The sequence below is a fragment of the Macaca nemestrina genome, chromosome 7 (genome assembly GCF_043159975.1).
Source record: "Macaca nemestrina isolate mMacNem1 chromosome 7, mMacNem.hap1, whole genome shotgun sequence".
NCBI lineage: Eukaryota > Metazoa > Chordata > Mammalia > Primates > Cercopithecidae > Macaca > Macaca nemestrina.
In genome coordinates this window covers 11,273,972-11,293,174 of record NC_092131.1, presented here as the reverse complement: position 1 = coordinate 11,293,174, position 19,203 = coordinate 11,273,972, and the positions used below count along the sequence as shown (strand labels likewise).

The 19,203-nt window shown below is 38.8% G+C and overlaps 1 protein-coding gene across 6 annotated transcripts in view; it reads left to right on the top strand.

Annotated features, from left to right (window-relative positions):
- LOC105467449 (poly(A) polymerase alpha) overlaps positions 1-19,203 on the top strand; it is a 65,116-nt gene that overhangs the window by 2,291 nt on the left and 43,622 nt on the right. For all 6 annotated transcript variants that reach the window (XM_011717054.3, XM_071099635.1, XM_071099634.1 and 3 more), the window contains exons 2-3: positions 15,540-15,713; positions 16,525-16,591. In XM_011717054.3, the coding sequence (XP_011715356.1) occupies positions 15,540-15,713; positions 16,525-16,591 (241 nt within the window). The remainder of the gene's footprint in view (positions 1-15,539; positions 15,714-16,524; positions 16,592-19,203) is intronic.

Sequence of the window (19,203 nt, the reverse complement as noted above, 5' to 3'; positions counted from 1 at the left end):
TACATTTCTGTGAAAGACCTTAGGTATTTCAAATTCTTCGTGAGTTCGTTGAAGTGTGTAAAATGGAAGACGAGGCCAGGCGCGGTGGCTCACGCCTGTAATCCCAGCACTTTGGGAGGCCCAGGCAGGTAAATCGCTTGAGACCAGGAGTTTGAGATCAGCCTGGGCAGCATAGCGAAACTTAATCTCTACAAAAAACACATAAATTAGCTGGGCGTGGTGGCTCATGCCTGTAATCCCAGTTACTTGGGAGGTTAAGGTGGGAGGATTGCTTGAGCCCCAGGAGACCGAGGCTGCAGTGAGCCTTGATCATGCCACTTCGTTCCAGCCTGGGCGACAAAGCGAGACTCAAAAACTAAGTATACCATAATTACTATAGTGAACAGTAGAGAGCCCAAAGAATTAAAGAAATATAGGGCTTCTTCCTCATGAATTTGCTTGGTTTTTCATGTACTGCTGTCACACTGTCATAAATTTTGTTTTTTTGATGTGTTGGATTGTGATTTCCCCGCTATGTTGTGTTTGACTTTCATTTTTGGTACACCTGTCCTAATGTTAAATTTGGATGGGTGAGTGGCATTGGGGAATGGACCCTAGGTGAGTTGTCAGAATGAATTTAAATCAAAATTATCGAATTTTAGGATGTTACAGAACATTTTGATCAAGTGTCCATATTTTGTCTAAATTTCATATGTAGCTACAAACATACTTTTGAAAAGATTATAGTCTGATTTAAGAGCTATGGTGGTAAAGCTTCTGAAAGTTTTGATAGTCTTTGGATTCATTAAACAGAGTTTCTCACCTACTCATTATTGACTTTTATGCCAGATTCATTCCTTGCAGGTGCCTGTCCTGTGTATTGTAGTTTGTTTAACAACATCCTTGGCCTTCCACCTACTGGATTCCAGGAGCTCCACCCCTCCATTTCCCCAGTAATGACAACCAAAAATGTCTCCATGTATTGCCAGATGTGCCCTGGGGTGCAAAATCTGGTTGAGAACTATGACATTAACAAAAAGTGTGATGCCCTTATGGAAATTAGATGTATTTCTGCCCTACTCTGTGTTGGTCAGATATTTTTGGCATCAGCTCAGTTCTGAATATCAGACGGATGATAAAAAGGTGTAAAGTAAGAGTAACCAGTATCAGTAACATTTATGCTTCACGCATAGAATGTTGTCGAAGTTACCAAAAAGAGTTACTGCAAGACTTAGGTGAGACAATAGCTTTCCTCTCAAATATTTGCGGGTGCTGCACAAAAAAGAGGGAATTGGAGTACTTTTACATCGCCATAACAAGCAGAACCAGTACCTGCTGGTAGATGTTCTGTACTTCCCAGAGCGTGATCTGTGGATGCTTGGGGAGGGGGACCACTGAGATCTTAAAGAGGGTACATAATATTAAAACAGTTTTCATGTTACTGAGATGTTTTGTCTTTCAACATTTGTACTTATAGTGCAAAAGCAGTGGTGGGAAATGCTGTATCCATCATAGGAACAATCAAGGCAGAGATCCGGTATTGTATATAGTCATTTCCTTCCTTCCTTCCTCCCTCTCTCCCTCCCTCCCTCCGTTCTTGCTGTCGTCCGTTCGTTCGTTCATTCGTTTGTTCATTCGTTCATTCGTTCGTTCGTTCGTTCGTTCTTGACAGTCTCACTCTGTCGATAGGCTGAAATGCAATGGCCCGATCTCGGCTTACTGCAACCTCCACCTTCCGGGTTCAAGCGATTCTCTTGCCTCAGCTTTCCGAGTAGCTGGGACTACAGGTGTACGCCAGCCACCACGCCCAGCTAATTTTTGTATTTTTAGTAGAGACGAGGTTTCACCATGTTGGCCAGGATGGTCTCTATCTCCTGACCTCGTGATCTGCCCACCTTAGCCTCCCAAAGTGCTGGGATTACAGGCGCGAGCCACCGCACCCGGCCGTCATTTTATTTCTTAAAGACTGCACACTCATAGTTTAAAAAAGCTTTTGATGAAACAGTAAAAGGAGGTTAATTTTTATCAAATCTTGACACTTTATCTTTTTAATGTACTGTGACCATGGAAAGTACTTGTGAAGCTGTGTACTGGGGAGTAAAATGGTGGTTTTGAGGAGCACTTGTATGTTGATTTGTGAGCTAAGCTGGTGTTTTCATGGAGCTCCGTTTTTATCTGAAAGAACAAGTGATGAACTGTGGATATTCATATTTGAGTATTTAGGAGACTTACATGAGAATAAAGCAAGTCTGTCACTTCAAGGTAAACAACTGACTGTATTCCTGGCCAGTGAAAAATTTGAGCTTTCAAGCAAAATATAGAATTTTAGAAAGCTTGCTTTTCTGACATGAGCTTGACAGTTTTTCCCAATACTTAAAAGATGTTTCTGCTGACATTGGTGGATTAATGCATATAGTTTCAATGCTGTATAATGTGTGCTTAAAAAAATAACGTTTTTTAATATTTGGTAGACCTGTATAATTCAGTGAACCCAAGTTTTCCAAATGACCATTTGTGATGTAATAAAATCGTGTATGCATTCAAGGGTACAGAGTGCAAGGTAAATCAGATTTTAATGCAACAGAGTACCGAGAGTTTATTAATAGGGTTTTAACTTTCGTATTGTAACTAATCTTTGCAAAACTACCACTTGGGGAGTTCTGGTGTAGTATCAAAGAAGACTACCCATAATGAATTGAAAAGACGAAATACTGCTCTTTTCCAATTACAGTGTTGCTCCCAGCACTATGGGAGGCCAAGGTGGGAGGATTGTTTGAGCCTATAAGTTCAAGACCAGCCTGGGTGACATAGCCATCTCCACAAAACAAAAACAGTTATAATGTTGGTTTGATGCCAAGTTTTCTTCATATGCTTCAACTAGAACAATTTGTTGCAACAGATTGAATGCAGAAGCAGCTATGAGAATCCAGCCATCTTTGATTTAGCCAGAATTAAAGAGATTTACAGAAATGCAAAAGCATGCCATTCTTACTAAATTTTTTGTTTTGGAAAACAGTTTTTTAAAGCACGTTAACATGTAATGAGTTTCTTGCTATTTAAATGAATAAATACTTTACAAGTTTTTCAGTTATAATTTCCAATGCAGTGGATATTGGTAAGCATAATACATGTAAGTAAGAGCTCTTTGCAGTGCTCAGTACATTTTAAGAGTTGTAGAGGGGTCCTGAGACCAAAATGTTTGAAAACTTGAGAAATCCTGATTGAGAACAGCTGCCCCAAGATGAAGTTGACTTTTCAGTGGTGGTGTGAGCTGCTCATGCAGCACCTCTGGTGTTTTTTTTGTTTTTTTTGAGATGGAGTCTTGCTCTGTTGCCCAGGCTGGAGTGTTAGTGGTGCTAGTTCAGCTCACTGCAACCCCCACATCCCAGGTTCAAGCGATTCTCCTGCCTCAGCCTACCGAGTAGTTGGGATTAGGCCTGTGCCACCACGTCCGGCTAATTTTTGTATTTTTAGTAGAGACAGGGTTTCGCCGTATTGGCCAGGCTGGTCTCGAACTCCTGACCTCTGGTGATCTGCCTGCCTTGGCCTCCCAAAGTGCTGGGATTACAGGCCCACCACACCCGGTCTCTGGCGGTTTTCTGAACACTGTCTGGGGATGGACCTGCACCCCACTCCACCCCAACCCACTGTGATTTAAATAAAATTTTTTTGTTGTTGTCAGTGAAAAACAATGTATTAGATAACCTTTAGGAAAGATAACAGAACTGTGAGATTTTGATTCTCAGATTTTAAAATTTGGAGTTTTTATAGTGAATTGCTGCTCAGTAAATGTTGACTATGGTTTTGAGATGTGGTGGTTTACCTGAAACATATTTTCAGTCCATATTTTTTGGTAGAGAACTTGGAAGGGTATGGGAGTTGAGTAAATTTATGAGCCTGCTCAGTTCCTATCCCTGATTGTTTTCCTCACTTTCTTAAGGCAGAAGCCAGTTCTGGCTTGATAACGACTTTAAAAATGTTTTGACTCATCAGAACATTCTATTCCTGGTTAACTAAGTCAACTTTAGGTTAGCATTACAATTAAATTTCATCTTTAGTTTTATCTAGGCAAGTTTATAAAGCTAGCTTCTTTCAGGTAAAAAGAGACCATTTGACTTCTCAGCTAGTTCTAATTTTGGGAGGGTATGTGTATCTGTTTTATTCTGTATGTTCAGGGTTCTAATTACTTAGCAGCTTTTAAATAATTGGACAATGCCAGTTTATGATTTACAAAGCAGCAACATTATAGGAGGTAATTGGTTCCCCTAAAAGTTGGTTAAAGTGGAGGCTCAAAAGAATACTTGACAGAGGTCATAAAGGTACTAAATTGTAGATTGGGGCTTAAATCAGCTCTGGATTCCATGTTCCATTCTCATTCCAGTACACTATACCATTTCCTGTGGACACTGTAGGGAACCATGTGTGGTTAGCTCAGTTGGAGTCTTTATTTTTGAGACAGGGTGTCACTGCTACCCAGGCTGGAATGCAGTTGTGTGATCATGGCTCACTGCAGGTTTGACCTCCCAGGCTCAAGGGATCCTCCCACCTCAGCCTCCTGAGTATCTGGGACTACAGGCATGCCCCACCATACGTGGCTAATTTTTGTATTTTTTATTGTGAGAGTGTTTTGCCACGTTGCCTAGGCTGGTCTCAAACTCCTGGGCTCAAACAATCCCGCTTTGGCCTCCCAAAATGCTGAGATTACAGGCATGAGCCACCACGCCTGGCCAGTTGGAATCTCTATATAGTTTCAAGTAGAAATAATTTTCAAGCTCAAGTTTTTTGTGTGTATAACATTTAAATCTCAAAGTATTTATATAGTGAAAAATACATACAAAAGTATATAAACCAAAGTAACATATAGTATATACTTGTAGTATATGCAGAATGTAACATACTATAGAACCTGAGATCTTGTGCATCGCTTAATGATTGGATATATTCTGAAAAAATGTGTTAGGTGATTTTACTGTGGGAACAGTGTACTTACACAAACCTAAATGGTATAGCCTACTATGCACCTCGGCTGTGTGATACAGCCTGTTGCTCCTAGGCTGTAAACCTGTACAGCGTGTTACTGTACTGAATACTGTAAGTAGTTGTAATACATTAGGAAGCATTTGTGTATCTAAATGTATGTAAACACAAAAGGAATAGTAAAAATACGGTCTTATACTGTTACGGGACCATTGTTATATATGTGGTCTGTCCTTGACTGAAAAATGCTGTTATGTGGCACACGACTATACTTTTAGTGACTTTATTTGTGTATATATTCTTATTTAAAGCCATGCACAGATTTGCCACTTACAGACCCCACTTTGTGGCCAGTACCTTTTGTGGGAGTTGCCTTTTTTTTTTTTTTTTTTAAATCTTTGGATTGTATGTAGGCCTGCTGAACTGTATAGCAATCTCATTTGTGGAAACTTAAGGATTTGGGAAGAAAAAATAGAGGCATTCTGTTAGATTTCTTTCTTCCTCTTTTGTTACATAATTATTTTTCAAATTTGTATTCCCTCTGTATTTTGTCCAGAAATTGGCTTCTTGCATTTTATGGCAGTTTTTATAACTTTTGGGTTGATCAAGTATAGTGTTTCCGTCATTTTGATCCTTAGAAACATTTAAATTGCATTTCCTGAAATTAGTAGTATGAATCTGTAGCACTATGACTTACTATGATTTTGATTATTTTCTGATACATTTTCGCACTCTTTCATACTTCTTCAGGTCCTGTTTCATACTTTATTAAATTTACATTTCTTTCATTTGCAAGTTGTACTTGGCAAGTTGATGTAGGAGTGCACAATTCAACTTTTTTTTTTTTTAAGTTTCTCCTAGCCATATGAGAGAGAGGGACATACACACACAAATACATGCACTTGTGCGCAAAGGGGCAGTTGGAAGTACTCTTATGAAGTGAGGAAAAATAACTTGGCTATTGTAGTAATTGAACAGCAAGTACCCTTTCTGTGCATAAGCAACCTTGAATTTTCAGTTTGGCCTTGGGCTTTATCATACATGCTTTATTCTCCTTGAGCGTAAACAATTATGTCATCTTTGAGCCTCTGCTACTGCTTTACTAACTATTGACTGGATTGCCCACCTGCAGTACATTTTTAAGAATATAGTGGGGTCTAAATATTTTTATTACCACTTACACAGAACACCTTATGGTGGGCCATTTAACCAGCCTTTTAATTTCTTAGCATATACGTTATTTTGGCAATATTCTTGCCTCTAAACTACTATCATCATATGCTGCATACCTTGTTAAAAAGGAGATTGTATTATTTTGGCTCAGAATTAATATTTAATGCACATTGAGATACTTAGAGAGATCCCTGTGTCTTTTTTGTTCATGTCCTTCGAATGAGCACATTAAGGTGGAGACCTTTCAGCAGCACCTGGTACTGTGGGGAATTGTGCCTTCTGTCAGTTACTGCAGTCTCTCCGATGGCTTCCAAAGAACAAGATTAGCAAGTTTGGCTTTCAGTTTTAACTCCATCATGCACATCATCAAGCATTTTCTGTTAAGTAGTAGCTATGAATTGGGACAGTTGACTCTGTTAATATCATGGGCCACAACTTGTTCCAAATGCCTACTATCAGTAGTGCCTGATGAGCTTTGTATACATTGAGACACAGGCGGGCTGTGGTGGCTCATGCCTGTAATCCCAGCACTTTGGGAGGTCAAAGTGGGAGGATTGCTTGAGCCCAGGCGTTTGAGACCAGCCTGGGCAACGTGGTGAGACTCCGACTCTGTTAAAAAAAATTAAATTGAGATGCAAAGTACTTAAACATTAACTATTTGAGGAAAACACCAATGGAAATACGATATTCTGTCCTTTTGTGTGTTAGTAGTCGTCTGTCTAGATTGCGCTTCTCCCTTCCAATCATTTACTGTGTACACCTTAACCTTCTGGCATAGTCATGTTTTTATCTTTGTTTCTTTAATTTTTTTTTTCCAAGCTTCTACTTTGGACTTGTTTAAGGATCTGAATCCCAGACTAAATTTGAGATTGTCATTGAAAACAGAGACTACCTTAAGCATCTTTGTATATCTGATTTTATTTAACATTGTCTTTTATGCATATTTAGGAATTCGGTACATTTCAACCTAATAAATACTGTACTTTCTGACAAAAGGTAGATGAGAAAAAAAGTGCTTTTAGGAAAATTGAGTTGATGTTTAATAACCTTGGTTGGCCTAGCAGCTTCCTGGAGCAATAAATAAAGCAATATTTGCTTTGGATTTACTATTTCTAGCCACAGAGTATTGCACTAAAAAGCTATTTAAAAAATCTTGGTTTGTTTCACAAAATAGTGTTTTAATTAGCATGAACTGAGTTTTTAGCTAATAACCAAAAGCGAATTATTTTAATTTGAGGATTTATTTGGTGCCCCTTGCTGACATTTTAGGGGTGATTTTAGCCTCTTTGCTATAACTATTCTAATTTAATGGTGAATGGTAGAATTAGTTGACTTTCAACTTTTGCAAGATTATTAATATCTACTTTAAATAATTTAACAAGTTGAAACAAGTTTATAAAATATAAGGCAAAATATTATGGTCTCAATTCTGCTTGGTTGTGTTTCTATGAATGTGTTATAGACATAATATACAAATAGTTAAAAATAAATAACTAGGCCGGGCGCGGTGGCTCAAGCCTGTAATCCCAGCACTTTGGGAGGCCGAGACGGGCAGATCACGAGGTCAGGAGATCGAGACCATCCTGGCTAACACCGTGAAACCCCGTCTCTACTAAAAATACAGAAAACTAGCCGGGCGAGGTGGCGGGCGCCTGTAGTCCCGGCTACTCCGGAGGCTGAGGCAGGAGAATGGCGTAAACCCGGGAGGCGGAGCTTGCAGTGAGCTGAGATCCGGCCACTGCACTCCAGCCCGGGCTACAGAGCAAGACTCCGTCTCAAAAAAATAAATAAATAAATAAATAAATAAATAAATAAATAAATAACTGGGTGTCATGGTGCATGCCTGTAATCTGAGCTATGAGGGAGGATCACCTGAGCTCAAGAGTTTAGATCAGCCTGGGCAACAGAGCAAGACCCCATCTCTAAAAACAATAATAATAAAAAAACTGTATCTATATGACTACATATTGTAAGTGATGTACAGAGGTGCTTCAGTATAGAGATGATTATTATAGACTATGAAATCAGATATCTAGGTTCATATTCTGGTCCAGTAAACTTAGTCAAGCCTTCTTTCTTAGTTTAATAGTAAGAGTTGTTAGAAAAGTTTAGGAATAATGTAAAGTGCTTGACTTAATATGTGGGATATGTTGAAATTTCAGTAGATGGCAACTGATCATAATTATATTCTGCCACTTTTTTTTTCTCCTGATATGCATGCTGCTACATGTACTATCTCATTTCTTTATTGTGGCATAGTTTTAAGTTGTAAGCATGTACTGTAATTAACCAGTTCTTTATTGATGGATATTTAGGTGGTTTCCAGTTTTACTTCATTGCATACTCTCCTCAGTGAACAACCTTGAATACCTTTCTGTGTTAGTTCTATGAGAAAGGTTCAAATTCCAGAACCTATGAGATCAAGAGAGTTAACTTACAAATGAATGAACTAAGTACCAAATGAACTCCCTTTTTAGGGGATAGCCCTGGGATAGACACTGCTCATTTCAAGCTTATTTCTATTGTGCCGGAGTTTGGGTCCCTATTTTGGTCTGTCTTCCAGTCTTTGCACCCATACTCTAGGAGTGGCTGGAAATTTATATATTTTTTATTGTTTGTTTTTTACTTTTTTGGGGGATGGAGTCTCGTCACCCAGGCTGGATTGCAGTGATGTGATCACGGCTCACTACAGCCTCAGCTTCCTGGGCTCAAGAGATCCTCTTGCCTCAGCCTTCTGAGTAGCTGGCACTACAGGTGCATGCCCCTACAGCTGGCTAATTTTTAAACTTTTTGTACAGATGGGGTCTTTCTATGTTGTCCAGGCTGGTCTCAAACTCCTGGGCTCAAGGGATCCTCCTGCCTCAGCCTCCCAAAGTGTTGGTATTACAGGTCTGTGCCACTGCACCAGGCCTGGGGATTTAGCTTTTTATGTAATATTTTATAGTTTAAAAATGTGTGATTAAAGAGAATATGTCTTCCAACTTCAGGGCTTTCAGTTTGAGCCTTCTGCCCTAGTATTTCTGTCCTAGTATTTCTGTAATAAGTAGATCGCTGGAGATAAAGTTGCTAGACAAACTTTTAAAATTGGTATGTGCATTTTTAATTTTGATAAATACCAGATTGCTTTTTAAAATGATGTAACAAGTTTGCTTTCATCCTGATGAATAAGGGCTCATTTTTTTTTTTTTTTACACCATTGCCAACATTGGAGGTTTTTTGGTCTTTCATTCTTACCACATACATTAAATTTTGTTTTTCATTATCTGGTTGTGTTAATTTGCTTCCCTGATATGCAGTGAAACTTTTTAAAAAATTGATGAATTCTTTATGTATTCAGACTATTACTGTTTTGACATAAGTTGCATGTATTTTCTCCTTTTATCATTTGCTTTAACTTTCCTTATGTGCTATATTGTTACTATATAAAAGTTGGAATATTTTGATACAGGTAAACCTGTTTTTATGGCTTTTGCGTTTTGTGTCTTGCTTGAGTAAGGCTCTGAAAATGTTTTTTATTTTCTTTTAGTGCCTTTATGCTTTTTAAATATTTTTGAAATAGCATCTGGGATTTAGATTTTACTATGGACAATCAAGGCCATTCAAGTATTTCATAGTCGTCTTCACTGACTTGAAATGGGATCTTTGTATGTGCGAAGATGATCATACTTTGCCTATTTGAATGTATGACCATTAAACTCCAGTTAACAAATCATAGGAACTTGCACTGTTTGCATTAGATTTCTAACTACTGTACCAAGGTGGTTCTTGATAGTTGAGATTGTATGTATTAGTTAAGTTGAATGTCTAACCTTTTGAAACAAATATCCCGCCAAAATAGCCAACAGTCAACAAAAATGTCACTATTCTAAGTTCCTAGATATTTATCCTAATTAGAGTCATCTTGACAGCCCTGAATGGGGAAAGGAAAGACCTGTGTCTCAGCTTTGGTCTAAAAACTTTTGTATTTGGAAACTTCTTGTTAGTGTTATATGCTGTACTTGTAAAATTCCTAGTTTGTTATCCAAAGTAACGAAGAGATATAATAATTCTAAGGTAAATCCACAGAGATGCAGCTTACCAAGAATAATATAACTAGTGGCAGAAATGAAACCAGAGTAATACGATGAGTAGAAGTGGAATCAGGCTTGCTTTCTCCCTTTTTTATCAGATTATTTTTGAGTTGAGACCAGACTTTGTAGTCTGTCTTGAATGCCATTACCAGAAGTTACAGTTTTTTAGTATACAGTTGTATTTTAGGAAGACATACTTAGTAGTAGTATGCCTGGTGGAACCATGTGACAAAGGAGTAGAAGGAAAGGAGTTGGAACCACGATTGCCAAGAGTTAGAACTAGAATAGTTGAAAAGGAATTGTTATATAGAATGCTAAAACAATTAAAAGGCATGTGTTCTATGTGAACTTTGCCTTGATGAAAATAATTTAAATATTATAAAGAAAACTCTGCATATTCTAAGGAGAGAAGAGTTCTGAAAATTCTTTATACAATACCTTGAACCAGTAAAAAAAAAAGGTGTTTGTAGGGGAGGAGTGTTTGGCTGTCTTTTGTGGTTTTGAGAGGGGGCAGAATTCATATATGTACTATTATATGTAGGTATCTATTTATGTGTAACTCTGATCCAGAAAGGATGAAAACTTTTAAGAATGCTTTAGTCATAATATTAAAAACTGACAAGATGTTTGCATTAGATGTGGATGAAAAGGAAGAATAAGGATAGATACACAATGGAGCAAAAAATTGGGTTACTAAAAATAGTTCTTAAGGAAATACAGTAATTTTTGTATTTTTATAGAGTAGAGAGCTTGCTAGATGGCTGCCAGTCACACTCTAAAAATTCAGGCGGTACCCTAAAGGTAAATACTAATTATATTGGTGAGATGAAAATGGACCAGTTGCTCAAGCAAAGCACAGTGTTCTTGATATTAAAAACCAGGAAGACATTTTAAGGAATCACAAATACTGCAGCTATATGTCTGGTTTGTGTTTTTTGTTTTTGTGTTACATAAGTTATAGAAGTTTATTTTTCAAAGTACAATAGTATCTGAAGAAAATTAAATACTGGTAAAATGTTTCTAGAATGGATAGATGTCTAGTGCGTTCAAAAATGGGAGGAAGAACTTTGTATTCTTGGGGTTGGTAGCTGTCTGGTGTATGGTTCCAGGAGAGTGTCAGTGCATATATAAGGCAGAAGAATCCTTAATCTTTGGAGGTTTATGTTCCAGATTGCCCAATATTGGAGTATATAGTTTTGTTGGAAGGAGAACAGCAACAAAAAGATTTCTTAAACTGTTTTATCATTCTACTTTATTTCTAATGTTAAATGGAAAATCTTCACTTTCATTTAAAGTGTTATAATGTTTAATGTTTCTACTTTGGACATTTTGGACATTTGAAATATCTGGGAGTCTGGAATTCTTAGTCTAGCTCCTTAAGCTCATGCTGAGCCATTTTTATTGGATACACAAGTATCTTGTAAATTTCAGAGTATGCATTTGTTTTTTTTTATTTGGTAGGTCTTGTTACATAGTTTTTCCTTTACTTTCTTTCCTTCCTTCCCCTTCCATCCTCTCCTTCCCTCCATCTCTCCCTCTCTTCCTTCTTCCCTCCCTCCCTCCCTCCTGGGTTCCTATCTCAAACTCCTGGGCTCAAGCCATCCTCCTGCCTCAGGCTCCGGAGTAGCTAGGACTACGGGCTTGTGCCACTAAGCCCAGCTAATTTTTATTTTTCATACAGATGACTGTCTCGCTGTGTTGCCCAGGCTGGTCAATTCCTGACTTCAAGTGATTTTCCCCTGCCGTGCCTCCTTAAGCATTGGAATTATAAGCATGAGCCACGGTTCCTGGCCCATATATGTTCTTTCTTGAATTAGGTGGAATACATGTGGTTTTATATTGACACAAAGTAATACTGAGGCTGGATGATGTGCCTACATTTGGAATAAAGTAAATAAAAATTTCCAGCTTGCATGTGATTTATTTCCCTATCAAAATGTTAGTGTAATCAGTATTTTTTCAAATTAGGCTGAGCAAATCTTGTGCACGTTTAGAAATCAGGGCCTGTATTCTAACATTCTAGTGAGAAAGTTAAAGTAGACAGGAGCTTTCCAAGCGTTGTTTATTATGACAATGAAAGTCTGAAGATTTGAATAAGAAAAAAATGGGAAAGATAGAGGAATCTTACAATGGATACTCTGTTTTTTTAATGATCCAAACTGAACTGGTAATGAATTTAATTCCTTGAGAATGGAAAAGAATGCAGAGAAACATATTACTTGCACAAAACAAAAATAGAGATTTATTGCTTGAGGCTACAAAAATACGATTTCAGCTTATACTTGACTTACAAGCTTTCCTTGCTTGAACCAGATCTAGCCTAGACAAAATGAAGTTTTTACACTTCTTTTTTCTGGCTTTACTCATGTTAAAATCATTTATGAAAGCATTCATAATCCCAGGATAATTGTGAAGGACTGTAGTTTACTAAGAAAAACTCATGAAGCAATGAATAACACAAGATAATACAATTACGTTAGGATAGGTGGTAAGCATAGTTTGTATTGTGCACTTGAAAATTTAAGAGTGATCTCTGCCGGGCGCGGTGGCTCACGCCTGTAATCCCAGCACTTTGGGAGGCCGAGGCGGGCGGATCACAAGGTCAGGAGATCGAGACCACGGTGAAACCCCGTCTCTACTAAAAGTACAAAAAAAATTAGCCGGGCGCGGTTGTGGGCGCCTGTAGTCCCAGCTACTCGGGAGGCTGAGGCAGGAGAATGGCGTGAACCCGGGAGGTGGAGCTTGCAGTGAGCCGAGATCGCGCCACTGCACTCCAGACTGGGCGACAGAGCGAGACTCCGTCTCAAAAAAAAAAAAAAGTAAAAAAAAAAAAAAAAAAAAAAAAAAGAGTGATCTCAAGTTCCGTGCTCTTACGGCAGAAAACCAGAGGGGCACACAGGGAAACTTTTGGAGGTAATGGATGTGTTTATTACCTTGATTATGCTAATGGAACTACAAGTGTACGCATATGTCCAAACTTACCAGATTATATACATTAATTACGTTCAGTATTTTTGGTATGTCAATGATACCTCAATAAAACTAGGGGGAAAAAAAACCTGTGTGTAATGACCAAGACATTATGAATTCAGTTATACTTCATGTGTATATTTTAACCTTAGGAGATGCTGCATATGATTAGAAAACAGAACATTTTTATTTCGTCTTCAGCAAATACTTTTTTTTTTTTTTTTGAGGTGGAGTTTTGCTCTGTTGCCCAGGCCAGAGTGCAGTAGGTGCTGCATACGATTAGAAAACAGAACATTTTTATTTCGTCTTCAGCAAATACGTTTTGTTTCGTTTTTTTTCCGAGGTGGAGTTTTGCTTTGTTGCCCAGGCCAGAGTGCAGTGGCATGATCTTGGCTCACTGCAAACCTCCACTTCCTGGGTTAGAACGATTCTCCGGTCTCAGCCTCCTGAGTAGCTGAGATTACAGCATGTCATCACACCTGGTTGATTTTTGTATTTTTAGTGGAAATGGGTTTTCGCCTTGTTGGCTGGGCTGGTCTTGAACTCCTGGCCACAAATGATCTGCCCTCCTCGGCCTCCCAAAGTTTGCTGTGATTACAAGTGTGAGACATCATGCTTTTTGCAAGTCTTCAGCAAATGCTTAGTGCTGATGTGGATGAACATTGTATCGAGTAGCTATGCAGCTTAGATTAAAGGGGCAAGAGGAAACGATCCAACGTGAATTAATTTCTGCAAGAGATATGTCTGATTCGTATTTATTCAGTAAATGCTGTTATAAAATCTGAATTAAAATTAAGACAGTATGTAACTAGACCAGGCAACAGTAAACAGATGACATGCAGTCCAGCAGCTAATTAGTAACATACAGTATGGGCTTCCTGGCATTCTTAGATCTGTGTTGATATCACAAGACAAATTACAGAACAGTCTAGCAGTCGCAGTGTAGACCAGAACCCAGTGGATTTGTGTAGTAAATGCATCATAAGCCTTACCTGTATAGCATTCTTAGATTTAGCACTTTATTGCTTATGTAGATTATCACACTTTAACTTATAAAGTAGAAATTGTATTTAGAACTTGGTAAAAAAGTAGCTGTGGTTGGGCTTGGTGGCCTATGCCTGTAATCCCAGCACTTTGGGAGGCAAAAGGGAGCAGATCACTTGAGGTCAGGAGTTTGAGAGCAGCATGGCCAACATGGTGAAACCCTGTCTCTACCAAAAATACAAAAATTAGCCAGGTGTGATGGCATGCACCTGTAATCCCAGCTACTCGGGAGGCTGAGGCAGGAGAATCAGTAGAACCCGGAAGGCAGAGGTTGCAGTGAGCTGAGATCGCGCCACTGTACTCCAGCCTGGGTGGCAGAGTGAGACTCCATCTCAAAAAATAAAAAGTAGCTGTGTGTGTGTGTGTGTGTGTGTAAAATACATTTTTTTTTTTTTTTAGTAGAGACGGGGTTTCAACATGTTATCCAGGCTGGCCTCAACTCCTGGGCTCAAGCCTTTCTCCCACTTCAGCCTCCTAAAGTGCTGGGATTACAGGTGTGAGCCACCACACCTGGCCTATAAACACTTAATTTCTTAAGGAATGGAATTTGGAAGAAATAACTAATCCAGATTTGGGGTCTTTCCTTATCATATACTTGGTTTTGTATGTTATTCAACTGTTAGTTTAAAAATATTGTGTTGACTTTTTAAAGTTAATTTAATGAAAAAAATTATGAAAAAAGATTGAGTCAAATTTATTTCCAAAGCATTTAAAGCATGCTATGCCTTTTTACAAATTTGGAACTTATCTTAAGATGGATAAAAATGTAGCTGTGTGTGTGTAAAAGAAACCTTTTAGACTAGCATCATTATTGAAGTGTAAATCTCTTTAAAAGATCATTAACAAGCCTAGGGTGAATACAGTTCTTTCCCTTCAAATTTTGTTATGCTATTTGCTTCATTATCTATGAACTTCGTTCATTGTGAGTCAGATGCCAGGTTTCATTTGGGGAATGTCTTATATTGGTAAAATAACATTTTTGTAGCGTGTTTATCAATGTTTAAGAAACAGATTTTGGCTTATTTTCAAGAGGTGAAATTTTACAGAAGTTTACTATATTCTGGATAGTGTTTTCTCTAGCAGTGTATTTGGTCTGGATTCTAACTTAGGTGTTTAAGTAGTGACAGAGTTAAAATCCTTGGGGTAGAATTTTCTCTTTTTGGTCACTTGCTTTTGGTCACTTTTTGTCATAAAAATTTTGGGGGTATTGCAGGGAACCAATCATGTTTAGAAATGTGTGTTACTAAGTTAGTTTTTCTGGTCATGCTGATTTGTTTCAAATTGTAGAATTCTTTTGGGAGTAATTTTATCCAATTTTATTTATAGTCCAGTTACAACACAGGGATCACAACAAACACAGCCGCCACAGAAGCACTATGGCATTACTTCTCCTATCAGCTTAGCAGCCCCCAAGGAGACTGACTGCATACTTACACAGAAACTAATTGAGACATTGAAACCCTTTGGGGTTTTCGAAGAGGAAGAGGAACTGCAGCGCAGGTAAATAGATATTCTGTATTTTTTTAACTTGGAAATTTTTATTGATGTTAACATAAACTGATTTTGAGGCATTCTGTACTCACTCAGAAGGCCAGGGTTATTTGCCCAGATCTATATATCTGTTTCAGAGAAGAGCGATACTTAAGAGAGAAAACTTTTTTTTGTTTTTTTGAGACAGAGTCTTCCTCTTGTTGCCCAGGCTGGAGTGCAATGGTACGATCTTGGCTCACCACAGCCTCCGCCTCCTGGGTTCAAGCGATTCTTCTGCCTCAGCCTTTCGAGTAGCTGGGATTATAGGCACCCACCACCACGCCCGTACCCGCCACCACGCCTGCCTAATTTTTTGTATTTTTAGTAGAGATGGGGTTTCACCATGTTGGCCAAGCTGGTCTTGAACTCCTGACCTCCGGTGATCTGCCCGCCTTGGCTTCCCAAAGTGTTGGAATTACAGGTGTGAGCCACTATAACCGGCTGAAAACTTTATTTTCTACATAGAGTTCTCTTCCCTTAATTTTGATGTTGTTTATTTTTTTAAAGCAATAATTCTGATTTTTTAATGCTTTTGGTTATTATAGTACTGAATTGTCTGGAGAAAGAGGAATACCTTACTCAGGGTAACAGTGCCCGTATATATATAGAGAGAGAGAGAGAGAGAGAGAGAGCGCGCACGCGCGAGCACGTGCTAACTACAATATACTGTGTTTCTGATCACTTAAAAAATCATAATTTAGGAAGAATGCCTATTTAAAACTTTGAGAAACTTAATCAGTAATGATCTGGAATACTTGATTGATAATTGTTTTATCAACAGGATTTTAATTTTGGGAAAACTAAATAACCTGGTAAAAGAGTGGATACGAGAAATCAGTGAAAGCAAGGTAAGGCAACTTTTTTGTGTATAAAATAATTGGTATATAGCCGACTGAACACAGCAAATGTCTTATGTAACCTGTCCTTATTTGAGTAGATTTAGAGTCTTTAATGTGGAGTCAATTTTAGACTATTGATAACAGATTTTACATTACTTTTCTTTTTTTTTTTTTTTTTGAGACGGAGTCTCGCTCTGTCGCCCAGGCTGGAGTGCAGTGGCGCGATCTCGGCTCACTGCAAGCTCCGCCTCCCGGGTTCACGCCATTCTCCTGCCTCAGCCTCCCGAGTAGCTGGGACTACAGGCGCCCATAACCGCGCCCGGCTAATTTTTTGTAATTTTTAGTAGAGACGGGGTTTCACCGTGGTCTCGATCTCCTGACCTTGTGATCCGCCCGCCTCGGCCTCCCAAAGTGCTGGGATTACAGGCGTGAGCCACCGCGCCCAGCCTACATTACTTTTCTAGTTAATTTGGAAGCAGGAAAAACTGAACTGAGTTAAGCAATTTTTAAAAATAAGTACTGTTTGTTTGGAACATTTGAAAACTGAAACTCAGTAATTGTAAACTGCTCACACTCTTCGCAGAAATGATGGATGTTTCTCTAAAAAGGTGCTTTAAACATTTGAGAATCTTGTTGCCTTTTAAGAAATTCTGCCACAGTTTTTAAAAAAGGTTTTCAGGTATTTTTCAAACTGAATATTTGTTTATTTAGTGTTTTTGTTTTTAAGAGACAGGGTCTCGCTCTGTCGTTCAAGCTGGAGTGCAAGTGACACCATCATAGTGCACTGTAACCTCAAATTCCTGAGTTCAAGCAATCCTCCTGGCCTTAGCCTCCCAAGTAGCTGGGACTATAGGCATGTCCCTTCGCACCTGGCTAATGGTATATGTAGGGTCTTGCTTTGTTGCCCAGACTGATCTCAAACTCCTGGCCTCAAGCAGTCCTCTCACCTTGGCCTCCCAAAGTGCTAGCATTCCAGGCATGAGCCACTGCCTGGCCTATTTAGTTTTCTATAATAACATTCTTTGTCCTTTTTTCTTTCTTATTGAAACAGAGTCTCACTCTGTCACCCAGGCTAGAGTGCAGTGGTGCCACTGCAACCTCCACCTCCTAGGTTCAAGGGATTCTCATGCCTCAGCCTTCTGAGTAGCTGGAATTACAGGCGGGTGCTACCATGCCCAGCTATTGTTTTTATTTTTAGTAGAGACGGAGTTTCTCCATGTTGGCCACGCTGGTCTTGAGCTCCTGACCACAAGTGATCCGCCTTCCTTGGCCTCCCAAAGTGCTTGGGATTACAGCCGTGAGCCACTGCACCTAACCTCTTTCTTTCTTTCTTTTTTTTTTTTTTTTTTTTGAGACAGTCTCACTCAGTCGCCCAGGCTGAAGTGCAGTGGCACGATCTTGGCTAGCTGCAACCTCTGCCTCCCGCATTCAACTGATTCTCCTGCCTCAGTCCTTCAAGTAGCTGGGATTACAGGTGTGTGCCACCATACCCAGCTAATTTTGTATTTTAGTAAAGATGGGCTTTTGCCATGTTGACCAGCTGGTCTCAAACTTTTGGCCTCAGACGATCTGCCCACCTCGGCCTTCCAAAGTGCTGGGATTACAGGCGTGTTCCCAGCCTCTTTTTTTTTTTTTTTTTTTTTTTTTTGAGACGGGGTCTCCCTCTGTTGCCCAGACTGGAGTGCAGTGGCATGATCTTAGCTCACTGTATCCTCTGCCTCCCGGGCTCAGGCGATCCTCCCACCCCAGCCTCCCGAGTAGCTGGGACTATAGGCGGGGGTCGCCAAGCCTGGCTAATTTTTTGTATTTTTTGTAGAGATGGCTTTTCACCATGTTGCCTAGGTTAGTGTCAAACTCCTGGGCTTAAGATATCTGCCTGCCTTGGCCTCCCAAAGTGCCAGGACTACAGAGGTCAGCCACTGCCCCGGCCCCTTTGAATTTCTAACTCTTCATTATGAATACTTGTACATACAAGTCATAAGTACATGGCTAGGATTCTTCTGGTAGAGAAAATGTTTTTGTAGAGTTGTATATGGAGTTTGACCCATTTAAAAAAATAACATAGCGGTAATTTTTCCAGGGTAGTGCAAAATCCATGTTTATAATATAACTGAAAGGTTGAAAAGAGAACCAAGGGTAAAGGAAAAATTTCATAGAGCAGGGAGAAGAGGGTGTCATCTTAGAAGAAAAGTTGTAGTCTTTTGGTTTTAGTCAAATTTATAGGACTGTTTGCTTAAAGCAATGTATATGTATATTTCAAAATAGAAATTAAACTTCAGCAAATGTAGTATTCTAAATTGTGGACTTTATGTACCACGTGTTTCTTACTGATTTTAGTTTCTAATAGAAAATAAGATTTTTTGGGGGGTATGTTTGACATCTAATACTCTGAACTTTAAAATGAAAAAAAGATTTCACAAGTGAAAATGTTTTTCCATGACCTGAATTAAGAAATCTTAAATTTCTGGGTTACAATGATGATAATAGGTATAAAGATACTAATATCTATAAGTGTAGTTTATAATATACTAGTCACCAGCCACGTGAGTATTTAAATGGAAATTAAAATTAATCAAAATTAAACATTCAGATTCTTGACTACACTAGTTACATTTCAGGTG